Raw genomic sequence first — 22416 nt, 5'->3', positions numbered from 1 at the left:
GCCCCTAGTAGATCCTTTTGTGCTCATCAGGGTTATGCAAGATGCATGGGAAAAGAGGAGAAAGAGAAGTGAGAATAATAATTCAGAAGAGTATTAATAAACATCCTAAAATTACTGTCATCAGATGACCCATCTCAACCTTAAAACTGAGTACTTCAGCCTTGGAAGGCTGTTTGAGACCCTCATTGTTTTAGAATTGAGAAATCACCTTTTGTTATGCAGTTTAAATTTATTTGTGGCAAATTATACCCATTTGTTCTTAGACTACCAATGTTCTTAATTGAAAGAGATTATTTTCCTTGCTTGGCCCTAATGTAATTACAGAGAGAAGTCATATTCTCTCTGAGACTTCATTTTATTTCACTAAACAAGCCAAGCTCCTTTCGTCTCCTTTCTTGGTCACCTTTTTGGTTATTCTCTGCACTGGTTCCAGTTTGCAGTCACCTTTCTTGACTATGACCATGACCAGACCATTATCGACCAGATCTATACAAAGGGTTCCACATGAAATTATAAGGAATTATATTTCTTGCACTATTTTATTCAGTTTTGAGTTGGTTGTTTTATGTTGTTTTTTTTTTTTTTCCTTCTGAAAAGACGCTCCTCTTTGTCCTAGACACATAAAGGAAAACAAACTAAACTGAATTTCCCATCTCTAAAACCTACTTGGGAAGTTCTAGATGTTCAGAGTCAGTCTTTCTTGAAAACCCTCAGCTGTACAAGACTTCCACAATTGAAACATATCCTTCTGAAATCTGGGGAATGTTAAAAATTTACAAGGGCAACTGCATTATTTTAAAGTGACAAGTGTTCAGTCTTGGTGGCATGTTTGAAAAATCTTCAATTTTCATCAAACTGGCTTCAAACGCAAGTTATTATTGTTTTGGCTCCTGACACTATCCCAGCAATCAGACATTTTTCTTGTTACGTAAGAAACCATTTTCCTCTTTTGGATCAAAAGGCAGTACATGGTCTTGTCTACAACTTGGAGCACTTCAACAAGTTTTCAGTTTTCTTTTTGATCCCCTGGACACAACCATCACTTACCGATTTATTGCAAACATCTTCCTAAGTAGCAGCAACACACATAATTATGCCTTGCCTCAAATCCTTTTTTGCTGACAAAGAAGGTAACAAGCTGCCAAAAGCTTCATATTTTGCCATATGGAGGGAAAATAATTTCTTCTCAGGAGCTAGGGGGGCTAGAGAGAAGACACACAATTAGAAATTTCATTTACACTATCATGCAAAAGTGCAAGGCATTTCTAAATGGAATCATAATTCTAAAAGGGATCTCCAAGTTTCCAAAAAGATATAGGCTCCCTGAATTAAGTTATTCTTTGAACTACTGTCTTTCCCTGTTTCGGGATTTAGTTATGTTAAATTCTCATCCTTCGAAATCAAACACTTCCTCCCTGAATTGTAATTTCAGATTATAGAAAGCACAGGGTTCTCGGTCTACTGACTGTGTGAGTTTCCCAGCCACCAGCAGAAGTGCACTGGCTCGCACCTCTTCCCCTTCCCCTGTGGAATCACCATGGATGAGTCAGCTCCCCGCTTCATCTCAGCTCTCCCATTTCTTAAACTGGGGTAATTACTTCTCTAACAAAAGCATGCAGTAAATTCAGATCTAATCATGGCTTCGAACAGGCATAAGTTTAAAAAGATAGAAAAATGCTAATAGAAACTCCATTTAGTCACTGCAATTTTGAGCAAAGAGAAAGATATCAATTACTTTTCAAAGGGCAAGTACAGTGCTACTGCAAGAAAGCCACACACTAAAATTGTACTGAAACACCTTCTCTTCATACATGTCTCACCCAAGTTTACTTGGCTACTAATCTGAGTCACATTTAAAACAAAAAGCAAGAACCAATAGCTTCCATGCTGTGGCTGCAAAAGACTTACTTCTAGTTGGAAGGCTATAATTACCTCTGACACCAAAACAACTTTATACTGCACTAAAACCTTGCTAGTATTTCCTCCATAAAATAATGAACTTTGATGCAAACACTACTTAAGCATTACCACAGGGATACAGCAAAAACACAGATAAAAGCTAAAGAGCAAGAGAGGAAATTTGAATGGAATTACCTTATTGTGCTAATATAGTCCGACCTAATATTTTAAGAGGTCATCCAACAACCTCTTTTGTTTGCAGAATAAAGCAGGGTCAGTCAGATTTTGCTCTGTTTGACCCAAAGATTTCTCAATACTTGTAAATTCTCCATATAAACAGACACAAAGATTAGAGGATACAGTTTTAATTACGCTTGTATACATATGAAAGAGTACTGTTGATTTAGAAGGAGTTACAAAAACACATGAAGTACACATCTATGTTGGAATAAGAAATTAAATGCAATAAAACCTATATCTGATTTTTTTGTTTTACAAAGAATGTTTTTGGTATCTGTCTAAGTAAGCTTTGGAGCTGAAACACTAATCCAAAAGCAGTGTCTTGCACAGATCAGATTATTCTTCCTTGCCAAACAGATCATCCAGAAGAGGTAAGTATTTGATCCCTTTCACAGGAAGGGATGGTGCTTGTCTGCTCGAGTCATCTTCATTCTGAAATTAGTAACCCAGAGAATATCTTAGAATATAATATTGAAAACAAGAATAATTAAAAGCTGGTCAACATAAAATTGAATGAGCTGCTTCATTTCCAAATCTGTGAAAAAGTGGATCTTTATATAGCACATCCTCTTAAAAGATTACTACATGCCCGTTTTTACCGACCTTGCAGAACATTTTATTAAAAATATTTTCTATCATTAGCCCTTTTGCAGATATTTTCAAATTAAATAATGCTGTATTGTCTTCATTAAGATGTTTATATTTGAAAGTCTTGCAAGTCCTCTATGTCTCAACATCAAGAATCATACAAAATAATGATAGAGAGAGAAAGAAGAAAAAAGTCAGCTAAACAAGCAGAACTCTTGCTGAAATCTGTCAAATACAGGTACTGTAGCCCCAAAATATTGCTGTTAATTCAAGGTAAGTCGTGAACAATGACAACTGGATTCTAAATTTGAACAAGATTTAAACCCCTTCCTTTCGTATTGATGTCTTCATTAAAATGTTCTTGTACTGTACCAAAGATAGCCTAGGTATTGCAGATAATTAACAAAATATTACAGTCAATAAAACTGAATAAACTATACTTAGAATCACAGAATCATAGAATTGTTTAGGTTGGAAGAGACCCTTGGGATCATCGAGTCCAACCATCTACCCTACTCTACAAAGTTCTCCCCTACACCATATCCCCCAACACCACATCTAAACGTCTCTTAAACACCTCCAGGGATGGTGACTCAACCACCTCCCTGGGCAGTCTATTCCAATGCCTGACCACTCTTTCTGTGAAAAATTCTTTCCTAATGTTCAGTCTAATTCTACCCTGTCGGAGCTTGAAGCCATTCCCTCTGGTTCTGTCATTAATTACCTGTGAGAAGAGACCAGCACCAACCTCTCTACAGTGTCCTTTCAAATAGTTGTAGAGAGTGATGAGGTCTCCTCTCAGCCTCCTCCTCCTCAAGCTAAACAGTCCCAGCTCCTTCAACCGCTCTTCATATGATTTGTTTGCTAGGCCCTTCATCAGCTTTGTTGCCCTCCTCTGCACTCGCTCCAGCACCTCGATATCTCTCTTGTATTGAGGTGCCCAAAACTGGACACAATACTCAAGGTGTGGCCTCACCAGTGCTGAGTACAGGGGCACAATCACCTCCTTACTTCTGCTGGCCACGCTATTTCTAATACAAGCCAGGATGCTGTTGGCTTTCTTGGCCACCTGGGCTCATATTCAGCTGCTTGTCAATTAGAACCCCCAGGTCTCTTTCTGCCAGGCAGCTTTCCAGCCACACTTCCCCAAGCCTGTGGCGCTGCATGGGGTTATTGTGGCCCAAGTGCAGAACCTGGCACTTGCCCTTGTTGAAGCTCATACCATTGATGTTGGCCCAATGATCCAATCTATCTAAGTCTCTCTGTAGAGCTTCCCTATCCTCCTGGGAATCAACACTCCTGCTTAACTTGGTGTCATCTGCAAACTTGCTGATGATACACCCTATGTCCTTATCAAGATCATCAATAAAGACGTTGAACAGAAATGGTCCCAACACTGAGCCCTGAGGCACACCACTTGTGACCGGCCACCAGCTGGATTTAAATCCATTGAGCACCACTCTTTGGGACCTTCCAGTCAGCCAGTGCTTGATCCAGCGGATCGTATGCTCATCCAGGCCGTGCGAAGCCAGTTTTTCCACAAGAATTGTATGGGGGACAGTATCGAATGCTTTTCGAAAGTCCAGGTATACAATATCAACAGCCTTTCCCTCATCCAATATTCTGGTAATCTTGTCATAGAAGGAGATCAGGTTCGTCTGGCAGGACCTGCCTTCCATAAACCCATGCTGACTAGGCCTGATCCCCTGGTTGCCCATTATGTGGGTTTTGATGGCACTCAAGATGACCTGCTCCATGACCTTCCCTGGTATCGAGGTTAGACTGACAGGTCTATAGTTACCTGGATCCTCCTTTCTGCCTTTCTTATAGATGGGCGTTACATTTGCCACCCTCCAGTCCATTGGGACCTATCCAGTTAGCCATGATTTCCTGTAAATGATGGAAAGCGGTTTGGCAAGCACGTCTGCCAACTCTTTCAGCACTCTTGGGTGTAGCCCATCCGGTCCCATAGACTTGTGTGCATCCAAGTGGCGTAGCAGGTCACTGATTTCTTCCTCTTTAATCATGATGCTCTCATTCTGCTTCCCTTCCCTGTCTCCTAGCTCTTGAGGCTGGGTGTCCAGGGGACAGCTAGTTCCACTGCTAAAGACTGACGCAAAGTAGGCATTGAGCACCTCATCCTTTTCCTCATCCTTTGTAACTATGTTTCCCTCTGCATCCAATAAAGGAGGGAGATTTCCCCTAATCCTCTTTTTGTTATTAATGAATTTACAGAAACATTTTTTATTATCCTTAACAGCTGCAGCCAGGTTGAGCTCTAGCTGCGCTTTGGCTCTCCTTATTTTCTCCCTGCATAGCCTCGCTACATCTTTATAGTCTTCATGAGAGACTTGCCCCCTCTTCCAAAGGTCGTAGACTCTCTTTTTTTTTTTTTTTTTTGAGATCCAGCAAAAGATCCCTGTTTAGCCAGGCTGGCCTCCTTCCCCGCCTAGTTGTTTTTCGGCACATGGGAACAGCCTGCTCCTGTGCCTTTAAGACTTCTTTCTTGAAGTATGTCCATCCTTCCTGGACTCTTGTATCCATAAGGGCATCCTCCCAAGGGATTCTGTCTAGCAGTCTTCTGAACAGATTAAAATTTGCCCTCTGGAAGTCTAAGGTGGCAGTTTTGGTAACCCTTCTCCTTGTTTCTCCAAGGATTGAGAACTCAATCATCTCATGATCACTGTGCCCTAGACGACTTCCAACCTTTACTTCCCCCACAAGTTCTTCCCTGTTCACAAGGAGCAGGTCTAGGAGGGCACTTTCCCTGGTCAGCTCACTTATCAGCTGCATGAGGAAGTTATCCTCCACGCATTTCAGGAACCTCCTGGATTGTTCCCTGTCTGCCGTGTTGTATTCCCAGCAGATATTGGCGAGGTTAAAGTCCCCCACAAGTACAATGGCAAATGACTGCGATATTTCTCCCAGTTGCTTATAGGAGGCTTCATCCACCTCACTGCTTTGGTTGGGAGGTCTATAGCAGACTCCCACAGCGATATCACCTTTATTTACCCTTATCCTAATCCAAACACTCTCGGCCCTGTTATCACTAAATTTCTGAGCTCTCATGGCATTCTCTGACATACACAGCCACTCCATCACCTCTCCTTTCCTGTCCTTGCTCCAATTTGGGCGCAGTTCATAAAAACAGTGCTGCATATCAGTATGACAGTTACAGCAAGTCTTTAGAGCTGATGAGGAACTGATTATCCTAGCATGATGATGACTGATTATAATTTCTATCGATGCTCTTTCTTCCTTTTTGATTGCAGTTGTAACCTTCCTCCCATAACTCCATGCACTGTTCTCAAATAGGGCTCTTAGGCATCAGCCACTCCCGGAAAGCCCATCCACTGGCTGTCTTCCAAGCAAAGATAGTATCTTCTTCATAGCCAAACCAAACCTCCTCTCTTATGCTGCTCAGAATGTATGTTTCAGTACAAATGTCCAGTTCAACCACCTGCCTGTTTCACAAGCACCTTTTCCTCCACACCGTCAATTTGTGAAGGCTACCTCTTGGTTCCACCATCACTTGCACCCCACCTTCACCCCATAGGAGCCATCTTCCTTCACCTGCCAGAAATGAGGTCATGTTCAATGGCTAGATGAGCCATCCTGTGAGGGGAAAAAAATGGTCAAACCAAACAGCAAGTGTATCTGAGCCTCTGCTTCTTTCACACTTGCTTTTTGGTATGGAGCTTAGCACCATCTTCAGGGAAAAAGTCATCTGGGCATAGGCTCTGACCTTCTTTTTATTTCTGTAGTACTGAGGCTCATGAGGCCCCTTATCCTGACACAATCTCCTGAGAGCAGTCACTGTTTAAATATTGATTTATAACTCAAGCACAGAATTCTTCTGGAAAAAAAAAATATCCACTGAACAAAACCTAATGCAGACTTTTAACCAGAGGACTGCTATATAAAACACGTGGAAGGGTTTTGATTTTATCTGTACAAGATGGAAAAATTCTTCTCAATGACAAAGGGGGAAATAAACCACCATGGAAAGCAGAGCAAACCAGCAGCACTGGGCCCTCATTAGACATCACCCACAGTTTGAGATGCTACAGAAGAAAGAGCTGGTAAGCCAAGTAAGAGAGAGGAGTCAGGTTAATAGCACAGTACTTGAAGAGTGTTAGTTTAAACTATGTCACCACTAAACTTGAATTTAAAGCAATGCTATGTTTCTAAATGGTCTAAATACAATCAAACACATTCTGTACAAGCATAGCAACACATTGGCTAGGCCAGAACAGCAAAACTACATGTTAGAAGAAGTGCTTCAGATTTATCTGTTACAAAATTTTTAAAAATCAGCATAATTACCATCTATTTTAAAATGTTCCATTCAGCACAAGATGGCAAGATTAGATTAATCTCTGCAGTTTGTTGATACCACATTTTTATTTACCCTAAGTAGCAGGCTGATGGAGCTATACAAAGTTAATCCATCAATACTGCTCTTGCTGTACGCCTACCCGTGATGTGCTGTATTATGTACAAGTTTCTATGGAGTTATAAAAAATACATAGCTATTTTCTGCAGTGTCATTGAAGTTTAAAGTATTTCCTGACTATCTGAGCAAGTGAACAGATCGTTTGACGTGTGACAATGATATTTGTGGATGAAGTGGTATTCACTCCCATTGTTCATGGACAAACACACCTGCTTCTCCTTCTCTTTTTTTTTTCTTCTAGAAAAATGACACAGAGATGAAACACCTATTAGGCATAGGGGTGTTACAGGGCTCCTCATCCTTTTTTGACCTCTCTGCTTAATTCTAAACCTCCCAGAAAAAAAATAATTACTTGAAGAAAACAGGCATAAATACACAAATATGAAAACTGCTTTGGTCTCCATTGGAAAAGGCACTTGTGAAAGTCGGACAAATTATATCCATGTACTGTACTGTTCCTTTGCTCAGACACACTGGTTTTACCTTGAGAGGAACCTTTATTGTCTGGAAAGCAGGGATCTGATTCTCTCTCCAGTTCAGCCCATCCACAAACTTTTTATATTCCACTTGCTTGCGGTCATCTTCAAACCTAAGCAGAATATCCATAAGATGAATCAAGGTTAAAGGAAATTAACAAAGTTGTATCATGTTATCTACAGCACACTAATACACCACCTTTTGCATAATAATTTTTCACTCCTTTTTTACCAAATACTGGCAGGAGTACAGAAAAACACTACCAAACTGCTGGGACTTCTATATCATACATTCTATTCAACGTTCTTACACCTTATTATTGTCTCTTATAGTAGAATTCAACTTCTTCAAGTTTTATTACGTTTCAACTAATTTCATTTTACTTTTGAAGCATTGCCCAACCTTTTCCAACACTGGGATCTCACAATTGGTGACAAACATAGAGGTGGGATGATCAGTGTATGATTCCTTTGTGTAGAAAAGAAACAGGTAGAATGACACGAGTGCGCTATGCTATAACACAACTGACTTCCTTTATTTCCTGAAAATAAGCAATCCTTCAAAAATGCTGTTTGCACACACCTTGGGATCAATTTACAACTGAAAAACACATAGCTCTCTAACCTATCAAATAATAGCCAGGTTTAAAAATCACAAGACTTGTCATTTGGTAGCTGTTTTATGGCATTGTTCTTTACTTCTATGGAATAAATATATATTTGTGTCAGTTATGAGGGTTCTCTAAATGCATGAAGATAAGGTCTTACAGGTACATGTGGAACATGCTGTCTCCCTCCCTCAAACTTCTAAAATCATTACCCTGCACTAATAAACCCCGTGGGAGCAGATCTGTAAGCCACGTCATCCTTCTGCCATTGAGTTGGATGAAGCAGTTTCAGAAAAGAAGTCCTCAATTCAGCGAAACATGTGATTAAGGCACTTGGGAACCACTGTTATTTCAGTGGGACTAGACAAATGCTTGAAAGATATCCATAAGCTGAAGCTACCATGCAAATCGTTCTTGAAATGAACAGCTTAACTGCTCTGCTATAAATACTGTACTAGCAGCTTCTGTGAATGACATCTGCTCACCTAACACCACCTACATATACAAGGGACCTGGTTTAGGCATATCAGCACAGCCTGGAAGAGTCTGTGCTTCACTGGGGTCCCTGGAGAGACAGATACAACTAGCAAGACTCAATACCTATTCTTGGGTGGGAAACATCAGGTTAAAAAATCCTGCTCTGTAATCTGGTGAGGCAAATACTACTGCACAGGAGCAGGATCATCTCCAGGACACAAGTCTTTTCGAAAATAATTTTATCTTGTTCTTAAAGAAATAGCACTGCACAAAACATGGGCCTCAAAACACTTCAACCACTGCAGAGGGTTCTGGTAAAAATTTGTCATGAGGTACTTTAAGAGACAATTTACAGCACAAAATGGGAAAACAATACTGGAGAAGAGGAAAAATAAATCTAGTGACAAAAATAAACTGCAATAAACTGCAACGCATCCTTTCCTTCTCCCCCCACACCTTTCATTTAATAGTCAGCAGGAGAGATAATAATAAAATCTACCGACAGCCATAAACAGAGATGCTAGCGATAAACTGGAATGTTAAGTAGAGTGAGTTATGCTTAAGATGAAAGCAAAGTCAGAAAAGATTGCTACTGTTGCTAATACTAAAGAGAAGCCTGAAACATTGCCATAAGAAACCCTCCTATGACAGCTTGCTTGTTTACAATAGCTTACACGCAAGTTAACATTTTCATAAAGCCTTACTTTTGGGAAATATATCCAATATGCAAGAAAATTATCATTCCCACTTCTAGAGGGTTTTTGTTTGTTTCAGTTTTTTTGCAGGTGGCAATTGGGAAAAAAAAGGAGTTCTGCATTAGAAGTAACAAGGACAATGTAAAAGCTTATACCTCTTGGAAAAAAAACTATGGCACACCAATTTTGAATTTCAGAACTATCACAACAATTTATTTTTTTTTTACTGTATATGTGTTTATCTTTTGCTCGTTGTGAAAAGTCAAAAGATTACGTCTACTGCCATGACGCAGAGCTGTAGAAGCAGGAATTTTAAATAAAGTGAAGGCATGTAACTACTTAAACTTTATGTTGAGGCAATGAAGTCAAGGAAAGCATTGCTTCTGCTGTCGACAAACATTAACAAGGAGAAAAGTCCTTTGATGGGACAGCACTAGCAAACTGAGATGACAACATGGGCATGAAGTTAATTATAACCAAAGATTTTAACACAGGCAGAAGAAATGAGATTCCTAAAACCCATATTTGAGTAGCTACAGAAAGCAGCTTAAAATATTACTCTAGAATGATCTGGAAAGAAAAAACAAATCTACTCTTTAGATCTCTTTCCTGTTGTGACTTATTTTATCAATCTACTAAATGCACAGACTTGCAATTTGGCACAGAGTACCCAGATGGACTGAGGAGATGTTATCAATTTCTGCATTATTAGGACAGATGTCATACATTTCAGGGACAGGAGTTAATATGACTGAAACTGACAGTGCTCTTCAGGAAAGGAAATTAGATTTGTCTTATCAAGAAGATGCAACAAAGACCTCTTGAAACCATGCTTCTCTTCAGTTTTGCCCTATGACTTCACCGATGCATGTGATTTTAGACTATGAAAGTCACTCCCTCATCCCTATCATAGTTTGCAGAGCTTTTTTTTTTCCTTTGACATTACAGAAATAATCACAGATTTCAACTTCTAAAAATATATTCATAATTAAATACTCCAGATATGTGAAAAATCTGGTTAAATCACACTATGACCATTCCTGAAGATGCTTTTGTAAAGGCTACTTACAAATATTTTTTCTTTCCCATCAAGAAATCTGTAACCCAAGCATTTATGTGAGAAGTTAATGAACATGCAGATTTTTTTTTTAATTCCTGAGTTTTGAGTAACATTTATTAAGAAGTTCATCTGACAATAATAGAGGAGAAGCATCATGCTGCTTTAACCTTAGAGAAAATGTTGGGATCCTTCAGCCTGTCTTATACACAGGTATACACCTAAATTGTCATAAACTGCTCATATGAAAAGATTTAAAACAGCAAGCATGGACAAGTCTATGCAGCTGATCAGTGTAAATTGAGTAATTGTTACCATCTTGTGTATACATCTATTCTTAAAAACTATATAAAAAAAACTTACAAAACTATATAAAAACTTAAAAAGTTATATGTATGTCTTAAAAGCTATAAATTGAACCATCAGTTTCTCAGCATACTGAAAAACAGAAATAATTTCTTTTAAAAGTTCCAAATATTAATGCTGGACAGTCTTTTCATCACAAATAGCATCGGGAGTCTCAGACAGCAAAGGTAACAAGAAGATCTGAACGATCTTGTGACTGTTTCCAACCTTGCTCCTGCTACCAGGACACTTGCTGTAGTAGGAAAAGAGGGTTTGCTTCCCAAAATAAATAGGTCAGCCCTATAAAAACATTACAGGTAGGTAAGTAGGTAAAAAAATTACTATCCAGCCACAAACCAGGGAAAAGGTGAGCATGCAGGAGTGGCCTAGCCTGGCCTATTAGTGACTTGAGAACTGGGATAGCCATGTAGAAGGCTCACTGCCACCAGGCACTGCTACCTGAAACAGTAGGGATCAACTTTTTCAAAATGACAAGCTTCCCTCCAGAGTCCAAGGACTAATCTTGGTACTGTGAAGAGCTGAAGAACTACACAGCTGCTTTTAACAGAAATTAAAAGACATACTTTAAAAAATAGGGACATACGCTTAACAACTAAACTAATACAGAACAATCAACATGTAATACTTGCAGACTTGTCATTCACTTTTTCTTCCCTTCGTTTTTTCTTTCCTCATCTGCCAGCTGTTTATATACCCTCTGGGGAAGGATTGCATCTTTTAAAGTCCTTGTTAGCATACATTTAGTATTGCAGTAAATAAAAACAACAGGAAAAAAAAAACTAAATCCATTACTTAAGCACTTTAGTAACATTTATTTATTAAATAAACTATAATTGCTCATTATGCCTGCATAAATTTAAAGAAATGCTTATAATGGTTACTGCAGTTTTCTGGCAGAAACAATTCTGTACCATCTGCATTGCTTAATACATTGTGATTAAAAGTCTGTATTGCCCTGGGAATAAAAAACTACGTGAGAAAATGCTGATGGAGAAACAAAATATTTTTTAATAAGCCGGCTCAGATAAATTGGAAAAATGGACACATTGTTGGGTACCTACATCCTACTATTCCACCATCCCATGACTAAAAATACAAATTTATTCTAGACAGAGAATTTGAAAGGGTCTTACGAAACCTCACAGTCTTTGTGCTAATTCTCCCTGTGCTCTGTGGAAACTGAGTGGCGTGTGGGTACTGTAAACAAAGTAATTTGGGTCATTTGGAGGTGACCACAAAATTAGACAGTAACTTCTAGTCCCATCCCATGCTTTTAATATGTGATAGATCATTGCAGTATAATTTACAAATGTAAATAATAAATACTTTAAGAGTAATACCTTTCAAAATGGAAAAATAGAACCATTAAGTGCTACAGAAAGTCTTTGCCACCTAATCTCAGATAGCAAAGCTGAATAAACATATAGCTTCAGTCTTCAACTACTATCTGATTGCATTGTCAAGCATCATTTTCTAGCTGAATAGAGTCCAGCTAGTGCATTAGCTATATATACTGATTTTGCGGGAATCAATCCAACAACTTTTATTATACCACTTTCTTCCTTCACAAATACAGACACACAGTAGGAACACCACCACCGCTCACTTCAGAAGCATCAACGCAATGGACACAAAATTACATGCTTCCTCATCCAAAAAAAAAACAGGGAAAGAATATTGTTGAAAGCTTTGCCCATGCTGAACTGCATATACTCAAGGAGTGAGACTGTCCTTCACTAATAATAAACTTGCCTGTTTCTTGATTCCTCAGTCTCAAAGAAAACTACAGAAAGCAGGAGAGAAAAGGAAGAGAAAAGTCTAAATCTCATTCAGGTAACTCTACTCTTCAATTTCCAGATTCAAAAAATCTTTCCCTGAATCTGCACCCTCATGAAACAATAAACTTACGAGGCAGAGCCAACTGCACCCATTATTAACAATGTGACAATCTTCCTTCTTACCTGCAGTGCAGTGACTCACCACATAAACTGCCATCTTTCAAAGCAGCTGATACTGTAACTTAGAAATGGCATTACACATAGCACTGCTCTAGGTGAACCTGCTTTGGCAGGGGCATTGGACTAGATGATCTCTGAGGGTCCCTTCCAACCCCTACCAGTCTGTCGTTCTGAGATAACTCTCTCCTTCATCGCCTACAGAAAGAACTTACAGCAGCTGAATCCTAATTCAGCTGTCATGGGTACCTGCTTAGAGCTGGGTGAAATCCAACCCTTACTCTCCTCCTTCTCTTCTAAGCTTTTCTCTGATTTTTATCATAGCATACTGAGCTTTTTCTTTTTAACTGCCTACACTGAGACTCTTCAAGAGAGAAGAGGTTCATCACACAAAGGCTTTCAGTGGTATAAATTCACAAACAATAAACACACCTCCGGAGCCTATGATGTGTCAGGCTTGTCTGTTTTTCATCAGCATTGAGTTAGTACATAAAGGAAAACCTCCAACCCCTTGTCTGTGCATCTATTCAATTTCAGCCTTTACAAAGTGGAAACTATGAGAACTTATTGTCTAGTACAGGATGTCAATTGCCCTCCAACACTTTTTGTGTTGGGCAGCTTAGTGGGAGTTCTAAAAAAATGAGTTTTAGATTAATGCTAAAATTCAGACATGCTTCTGATGACTAGTGCTTGTAACTTACTGTCAGAAGTGATGAACAGCAAACAAATTGCCAAAGTCATCTATCTGGCTACTCTAGTGAACTATTCTGAAAGTTTTTGGTCTGGAAATGGGGGCTTTGTGAAAAATAGCCCTCTAGGCTTCTTAAAGCAGTCTTGTTGATACTGATTTAAGTAGGAAGTCTTGCCTGCAGCACGAAGACACTTTATTAAAATAGATTCCACATTTCTACCTGACAAGAGTCTTTTCATTATTTGATAAAACCAGATGCTTAGATTGCAATTCCTCCTGAAATCAAGAAGCATATCTAGCTGAAAGCATCTAAACATGACAGAAGACAAGACCTGCTCCTGCTTTTAACACAGTATGAAGGCACAGACAAAACATTTAAGGATTTCCCACACGGGAAAGAAGAAACCAATCAGCATGCATTTAAACCTATTACCAGAAAAATCTGGCCGTGAAAACCAAACTCAACATGACGTGAGTGTTCAAAACACCACAGGTTACTCTGAACTCTAGCCTTTAATACAACTGCACCCAATACTAGTTCTTTTCACTTCTATTCCCTTTAATATAGCTAGCCAAGCAATTAGTCTCAAAACAATGAAATGTGCTATGGAAAAATACCAAAACTATGCCACCAGTCCTTTTCCTTTTTAAAAATTACCATAAAATATCTTTCAGGTGAGATTAAAAAGAGTAGCAAACCAGTTTTATTTACTACTGATGCTGTCTACTTGATTCAAGGACACTTCATTATATTCATCCTTAAAACTCACGTAATGTGCTTTCATAAGATTATTGTTTTTACCTTACATATAAACAGGAACAAGTAATGCAAAACAATTGAATGTCATTGATAATGATAAGTATCGGTGGCTGATTCCCATAAGACTAATTCCATAGAATTCTGGCAAAACCCAGATGATCTACCATTATAGACAAAATGAAGAGAAGTTGCTAAGATGGATGCACCTCAGTTGATTACAAATATTCTATAAATAGGAACCTCTGCATGCATACAGGGACAAAATCAGTATTATTAAATGATTAATATTATATAAATGACAAATTCTTAAGAACTGTGTCTGCAGTAGTTATTTAGCATTGATTTGCACCCATGCATCCAGGTCATACTATCTGCCCTTAACTCACATGGTCAGTAAAGCTTGCAGATCATCATCAGCCAGTGGCAACTTAAAGGACTTGCAAATAGTCCTGCACATCTCATGGGGAAGCACTCCACATCTACACAAACAGAAAGAGAGGGAAGAAGTGTACATTAGGCATTTTCGAGATTTATTTCAAGTGAATGCTGCTGTGAATAGGAAAACATGTGAGGAATATCAGGGTAGAAGTAAAGAAAACAAGCTTTTATGAAAAGCTGAGAAACTTGAAGTACACATGGTAGCCTATCTTCCCTATGCTGAGGTCCTTAGTGATTCTCCGTGATTCTTTATCTGTGACAAGAACAAAAAGGGCAAACGAGTCACATAAAGAATCAGCCACAAATCGTTTCTTTTCCCCCTTAAATCCTTCATTTCCTCTTTGATTTAAAATACTGTGTTTTGCCTGTGAATGGGCATCTGATTATGTCACAGAATGTTCAGTACAGCAACTACAATAAAAAGTCCACAAACTAAATGAAAAAGAGACAAAAAGGCTATCGTTTTCTTTTCTACTGTCAAGTGTTGAGAGAGGCTTAACATCACAAATAATTTTCTTTGACCACAATATATCATTTGCTCAGCAACAAACAGAAAGTAGGTAGGTTTACAAGCAGAGCTTCCCACATAACAGCTTAGGATAGAGAGGAAACTTACTTTTCACGGTCGTTGTATATAAGCACTGCAGACAGTTGTTCAAAATTCTCAAAGCTATTTTTCTTCAGTTGTTCTTGAGCCACTGCAAGGAGGAAGTGGAGGTCCATTTCATATTCCTCTCTTACACTGTAACAGCGCCCCAGAGTAATAATTTCATGTTCTGAAAACGCTCCATCAGTGATACTGACTATCAAATTTCTGTTCACAAAAACAACAGCCTACGTTAGTTCTAAGTAAAGGACTTAAAATCATTTAATAATCACTAAATTTCACAGGAAAAAGCATTAAAATGCATTCATTATGAAATGCTGTATTTAGATCTTTAAAGAATGCATCCACTTAAATTTGAAATCCAGATCTGTTCAAGAAGGTATAATGGAAATTACTTGAACTCTTAAACTTTTGCAGGACGTCCACATTTCCTCAGTAGTTGGCTATACATACAAAAATACATAACAATCATGATTGAAGCCTTTTACCTGAAGATGCCATACTGGCATGGAATATTAGCAGACTATTTGTCATTGCATTTATCCAACAAGATAGTGAATTAACAAGGTATAATCCTGTTTTGTTCCTAATTATATTTTTCATTCTGCAGCACTTGATTAATTATCCATAAACACAAAGCATGCACAACAACAATTGCATAAAATAGACAGAGAATTAACAATGGCAGAGGAGAAGTGGGGCAGAAGATCCCAACAGAGAACAGAATATTAATCAAGTGTCAAGCCACACTTCACAAAGACTTGTGAAAGCTGTCTCTGTTGGGTAGCTTTCAGGGGAAAGCTGGGGGAAGGGAAACAGAAATTAAAAGGACTGCCGAGAATGGAAGACAGCAAGCAGTAGCAAGACCAGTTTATGCTTGGACACTGTCAGTGGAAGCAGATCCCATGCAGGGAAGGGCCTGAGATGTGCTCTCCCAAGACTGCTTGTACTGCTCAGATGAATCAGTCCAATTCAAGGAAGAAGAAACGTTCCTGAGATCCACCTGATGGGACAGTGCTGGCACCGAATGACTAGTCATTCCTGCTAATATCAAGAATTTGTTGCTGGTAATAGAGCTGGAGTGATTACTGGGTAAGGTCCCATAGGCACTTGTAGTATATCAGCAAATGGACACAAGTTTTGGAGCTTAAGAACCAGGACAAGTAATTACAGTTCAGGACAATCTCCCTCTGCTTTATATTCTTGGTGGAGGGAAGGAGAAGGACTACTTTTAAAGGCTACATTGTCTTTGAAGTAAAGGTGTTGTTGTCTTCAATGATTACAGAGTTCTTCATACATCCTGGATGTTGACACAACACAACGGAAGAAAACCACCAGCAGCGAGCCATGCAAGGAAACCTAGGAGGCTTTCTGCTGTCCTGGAAAAAACTGACCTGAACTGTAGGTTACCTCCGCTGTTTCAAGGCCTCTTGTCAAACCTGGTTTAGTGCAACTACATCAGTGTTATGATCCCAAATCTCTCTGTCTCTGGTGAACTCATGTACAACAGGATTTTTTTTTTAACAGCAAGCATCAATATAGGCCTATGTGCTTCAGTCAAAATTAGATTAATTATATACAATACTTCTGGATAAAATGCACTAAGAATAAACTTCACTGTAATTGCTGATGCAATTAGAGCTGTACTTTGTGGTACTCTTGAGGGCACTGCATCACTGTGATTATATACCAATCTTTGAAAACAAATGGAAGAAATTATTAGTGATGCACAAAGTACTGACACAGGTCTCAAACTTCTGGCTGGAGAACAGTTAAATTCTTGAATAAATCTGATAATGGGTCTCTTAACATCCACATGTAAACTGAAAGGACAGAAACTTAGTACCCTTCCAAATTGCAAAATTTTATCAACAACCATAATTTTTCACTTGCTTCCTTGCAGAAGCTTGTCCTATTCAAATGAAGATGTCTGTTCATAGAACATGGTTGCACTTACACAGCTATTCAAAAAAGGATGATAAACACAGTGTAGTGTCTACTTTGATTCAACTGCTGCTTTTTAATTATTAAATAAATCTGAAAGATCCTTTATCTGCAGTGGCAGGAGATAAATGTAAGGAGAAGATGAGTTGTTGACAGTAGCAAACCTTATTTGAGATTATGCAAACTCAATGATCAAAACTTGGTCCATCTATTAATATTATCATTATCCTGTCAGTATTATCATTCCACTTACTGAATATTATTATTTATACTGTAACAGCATTCAGAGATCCAGTCAAAACTGGAGCCTCGTTCCTGGAGCCTGCAGTACTACTACTGCAAACACAAAGAAGAGGACTATACTGCCTGATAAGCCTGGCGCTCTGAATGCTTGGGCTGGGGAAGCTGAAAGCATGTAGATAACATCACCCATCTGAATATTTCTGAATATCATAGATTTGTCAGTGTCAGGATTTTAAAGGTCTTTATTTTCTCAAGCTAGACAGTAACAATCAAGTCACCAAAACCCCCGGATAAAATTATTGTCTCATTTGGGAATTAAGGAATATTCTAGCAATTGCTAGGGACAAATGAGCGATACCCAAGATTCACAAACAGAATTACATCTAAACTCTTTCTGACAAAAAGAAACAAGCTGCAACAATTGTTCCTACAGCTTAGTTATCTTTTGTTTTACTGTGGGTTTTTTATTTTGTTCTAGAAGAATAAGACAGATTGCAATCTGAATTTGGTAAAGAATGAAGAAATAATAACAAACTGCTTAAGAGAGCTGTTTCTCAAGCTGCACTGAAGATAGGCATCTTTGTTAAACCCACATGGTTCTTTGTCTCTAACAGCGAACAGTCTAACAGACTGCCAGTAACTTATGAGGAAAAGCAGTCTGGATAGGACCATGTGATGCACAGGCATCTAAGTTTTAGGTATTTTTTTCTTTTCTTTTTAACAAAGCTTTCAATAGATTTAATGATAGCTTAGGGGATAGCTTCAGTGTATGCTACATATTTATTTCCTGGATGATATGCTGTAGATTTGGGTTCTGAAAGTAGTTGAAGTAAATTGTATAATTACAATTCTGCTTCACTGCATCATACTTATAGGTTTATTTTTAAATGCAGCTCATATCAAATAACACAGGTAGAGAGGAAGAAATCTGAACAGTGAAATTCGGAGCACAGTAAAGCTTTAGCTGTGTTTAAGATAAGAGGATTATCATGATGGTTGAAGCTGTCACACAGATAATTGCCTGTACTAAAAATAATCATTTGCAGTTAGTTATAATCATGCAATGCCATGATAGATTAAAAAATAAACAGTGATTTACACAAGAAAATACAAAACTGTAAGAAAAATACAAAACTGAAAGAAAAATACAAAACTGAAAGAAAAATACATATTCTATTCACAGAAAAATATTTTTGACTTTTCATAGATGCAAAGAACTGCTCTTGCCTTCAGCATTAAAAATGTTTCTTTTGTTCTAAAATAAGATACATAGATTAAAAAAAAAAAAAAAAAAGAGAGCCTTTAGATTACTGGATATCATACGAATGAACAGAACCAAAATCTACTTTCACTATAAAGCACAGAAGTTAAACGTTCCTTAGAGGCAAGTTCTTCCTCTGGCAATGTGGATGCTTCCTGTTAGACCCCCTGTGGTCCCACTGAAAGAGGGATGTAGACCATTACTAGGTGCTCCGACTGGCCCAGGTGAGCACTGAGGCCAAGAAAACATTTATTATGTGGGTTCTGCTGCTTTCTTTCTTGCTCATGGAGAGGGCTACTGCATTTTTGTTGCTGAAACCAAGTGACTCAATACCATATAACTAGACATATCTTACTATTCACAGCTGCACAGAATATGACTGTGATTAAATTTACACTCAACTGAGCCTCTCCTTGATAAGATAAAAACCTTTCCCTGCACAATCATCCCTTCTAAAAGTGTGCTCCACCAATATTGTCATACAAATGCTCTGAAACTTCACCCTGCTCTTATTGTGTGTAAGATAGTTTTGCAGATGATTATTTTGTAATTTCAATTAAACCCATAACTATTTGATTGTAAAGTTATTGTGCATATAAATTAAAACCTTCTTCCAAGTGCTATCAAGTTTGTCCAGATATACATTAACTTTCAATTTCCTCCCCTTCTTACTCTAGTAATGTTTTCCCTCTTAATGCAATTAACAATTCAAAATCTTGCTTCTGTTGATTAAAATATCTGAGTCTAGAAATATTTTGACCAAAAAGCTGCCAATAACTGTGGCTTCTCTTAGCTTAAATCCCACCTTTTAATCACTTATTTTTCATTTCTGAATATCAGCTTGTTTTCATTTCTCGTTACTTTCACTTTGAATTGCTGGAAGACCCTCCTGCTGATCTCTATCTCTTCTGAGATATTTCAGAAGCAATTTCTACCTTGGTTAACATTCCTATAGGGATGACATTCCATGCAACATATATCTACTTATATGCTTTAGTTATTATGACAGTTCCTAAATATATACTATATTACCACTGTGAAAACCAAATGCTTCTAGGTAATATTTCCTCCTCTGTTACACATCATTAACTTTACTAGTACCCAACACAGTTCATATGCTCAAGTATTCTGGCTGTGGGATAAACTGAAATCAGCTTGCATTTGAGCATGATTTCTTCTTTGAAATTTCTACATATTTGCCTATTGCTATATCTGGATCATTGCCAGAATCCAGATTTCTGCTCCCCCTATCTATGCTGAAATTACTATCCAAGCATTAGTTATTGCTCTTGCTACTGCTTTCCAGTCTTTTTTAAAGATGCTTACCACTGCACCCCATAATTTCAATATACCTTGGTTTCACGAAGACTCTCTTCTTTATCAATGATTCAAACTCCAAATAACCCCATTTTCAGGAGGCAACTCAAACATTCCTTCTTGAATTTCAAAACTACTTATTAATTTGTTTGACTGTCAGGATGGATTTTTCTTTATCATTCAGTGTGTATACCACTGCTGACTTGCCCTTCTTCACAACACCCTGTGCCAGCTCCATAAAAAGCAGACAGATTTTAGTTGTGTTTTTCAGCTTACTTGAAACTATCACATTTCTCTTTTTTTCTTGGGCATGGATTCACTTTCTTTTTCACACACCATCTCCAAGTAAATGCAAAACAAATATACACTATTTGTCAGCTAACACATGCAGAAAGCATCAAGAAACAGTCATGCTCTACACATTTTTGAGTAATGTACCTCCATTAAACATTAAAAAACAAAATCCACTGTCTTACCTGAAAGGTTCATACTCAATCACCTTGGTATGCTCAGGGTCAGCAGCTGCAAACACCTGTCTGATTTCTCGGGAACGAGGTTCGGCTATGTCTTTCAGTTTCTTGAGGATGACACCAATATCAGCCACAGAGAACTTAACAAAGCAAAACAAGACACAGATTAGAGAGAAAGGCACTATGTATGTATCAGCAAGAGTTGCGAAGATGCAGGGGAATGCTGAACTGCTAAATATTACTAGTTCCTTCATTGTCTCATTTGAAATGCATAAATCAGCACTGTGTTAAGTTTAGAGGGAAGCTTGCTACTGGAAAAAATTGCTTCCTACTGAGAATATAAAAAATTAAACAAAAACCATCAGACCATGCACTCTCAGAAAGCTTATTCTAGCTACATAAAAGGACATCCACTTTTGCTTCAAATATTGAATTGTTAAAGCAGAAGCAGAAACATCTAAAGTATAGCTCTAATAACTTGGTCCTCATTTTATGTTGGTGCATCTCACTGAATTCTCAATTAATAAAATTCATCATGTTAAAACTAATCTTCTCACCATTGGCTCCAATGAACTGTTGAACAGATATTCTCATTCATATTAGACTGAGTATGTTGTTTTACATACTCAGAATTAGCAGATTGGAAATCTGTTAGGAACCAGTTTTTCCTGTCACGTTAGAAGAATTCTTATTTCTTCTAAATATAGGCCATTAAAATAAAATTAAATGTAGGTAAACAGAACTGGAGCAATTAAACTCCCACCCTACACTCAGATGGTTGTGTTAGAGCTCTACCAAAGATTTATTTGCTATTATCATTTTTAACATAAAACATCTATGTATTTAGTCATTAAATAGGGCTTGAGTCCAAGCATGAATATCTGATATGCCCTCACATCTGTCATGCTCTACCTAACTTACAAAGCACAATGAACTGTCCAAAAATAGTTTTCCCCCATTTCTTACACTAAGCAATGTTGTTTTAATAAGCAATTATTTGAAATTTGGTATGACTGGTATTAAGGACCTAATCACAACAGAGATTGGGCTTCACTCTCAATTATGCTGAAGCTTGTCTACAACATTGTATCGGTTCAAAAAGATCTAGAAAAGGGTATTTAAAGTCCCTATGACACTGACTGAACAGTATAAAGCAATCCACATTTAATAATCAGTGATAGCAGATAATGTGCTCAGATTTAGAGAAAATCATTGCTGCATATGCCAAAACTGCTCCACGTACAACCCTGGCATGCAATGCCATGCAAGGCAGTGGTGTGGAGCAGCTGGACCAGCAATCAAAAAGTTTTAGAGACAGCAACTTTTTCAATCCTCTCCCCAAGCTGTTATTGTTTGGGCCATAAAAACAGCTTTTTTGAAAATGTAAGGAACAGAGATTAAGAAAAGACTGGTCAGAAGGAATCAATCAGTAGAGTATTTAAAGATGGACAAAGTGTTCTGTCTATTTAAAAACCCGCTCTCTCTACATTATCAAGCCAGTTATTTTTACATTTTTTTTCTAAACTACATATTCCAAACACCTACATAGACATAGAGTATCTGAGCAGCATGGCAATAACTCTTCAGTTGTTTTCCCCCCTTCTCATGTAATTGCTGACACGCTTTAGTCACAATGTAGTTTTGTGTGATATTCTTGCTTAAGTCAGAGCTTATTATGTTGAATTCAATGGAAGTAAAATCAACCTCCTTGTTTGGGCTGCAGAAGACTACAAAGTTTGAACAATTGAGACTGTTTCAGAGACGATACATTAATTTCCAAGGAGGCATAGGGATGCCTTGTTTGAAAGACTCCTCCTCAAACCTGGATAAAACCAGTAGGACTGTGCACAACACAAGTTCTGTTTTGC

General features: G+C 38.0%; 1 protein-coding gene across 1 annotated transcript in view; it reads right to left on the bottom strand.

Annotated features, from left to right (window-relative positions):
- Positions 1–2475: 2475 nt before the first annotated feature.
- EFHC2 (EF-hand domain containing 2) overlaps positions 2476–22416 on the bottom strand; it is a gene marked incomplete at its 3' end in the record, with an annotated part of 66289 nt that continues 46348 nt past the window's right edge. Inside the window, exons 11-15 of the mRNA XM_082484421.1 lie at positions 20555–20688; positions 15323–15520; positions 14655–14747; positions 7667–7772; positions 2476–2571 (exon numbers count right to left, since the gene is read on the bottom strand). Of these exons, the coding sequence (XP_082340547.1) occupies positions 2476–2571; positions 7667–7772; positions 14655–14747; positions 15323–15520; positions 20555–20688 (627 nt within the window). The remainder of the gene's footprint in view (positions 2572–7666; positions 7773–14654; positions 14748–15322; positions 15521–20554; positions 20689–22416) is intronic.

The sequence above is a fragment of the Vanellus vanellus genome (assembly GCF_965231255.1).
Source record: "Vanellus vanellus genome assembly, chromosome: 1".
In the NCBI taxonomy this organism is placed as follows: domain Eukaryota; kingdom Metazoa; phylum Chordata; class Aves; order Charadriiformes; family Charadriidae; genus Vanellus; species Vanellus vanellus.
This window is presented reverse-complemented; position numbering and strand designations above follow the sequence as displayed.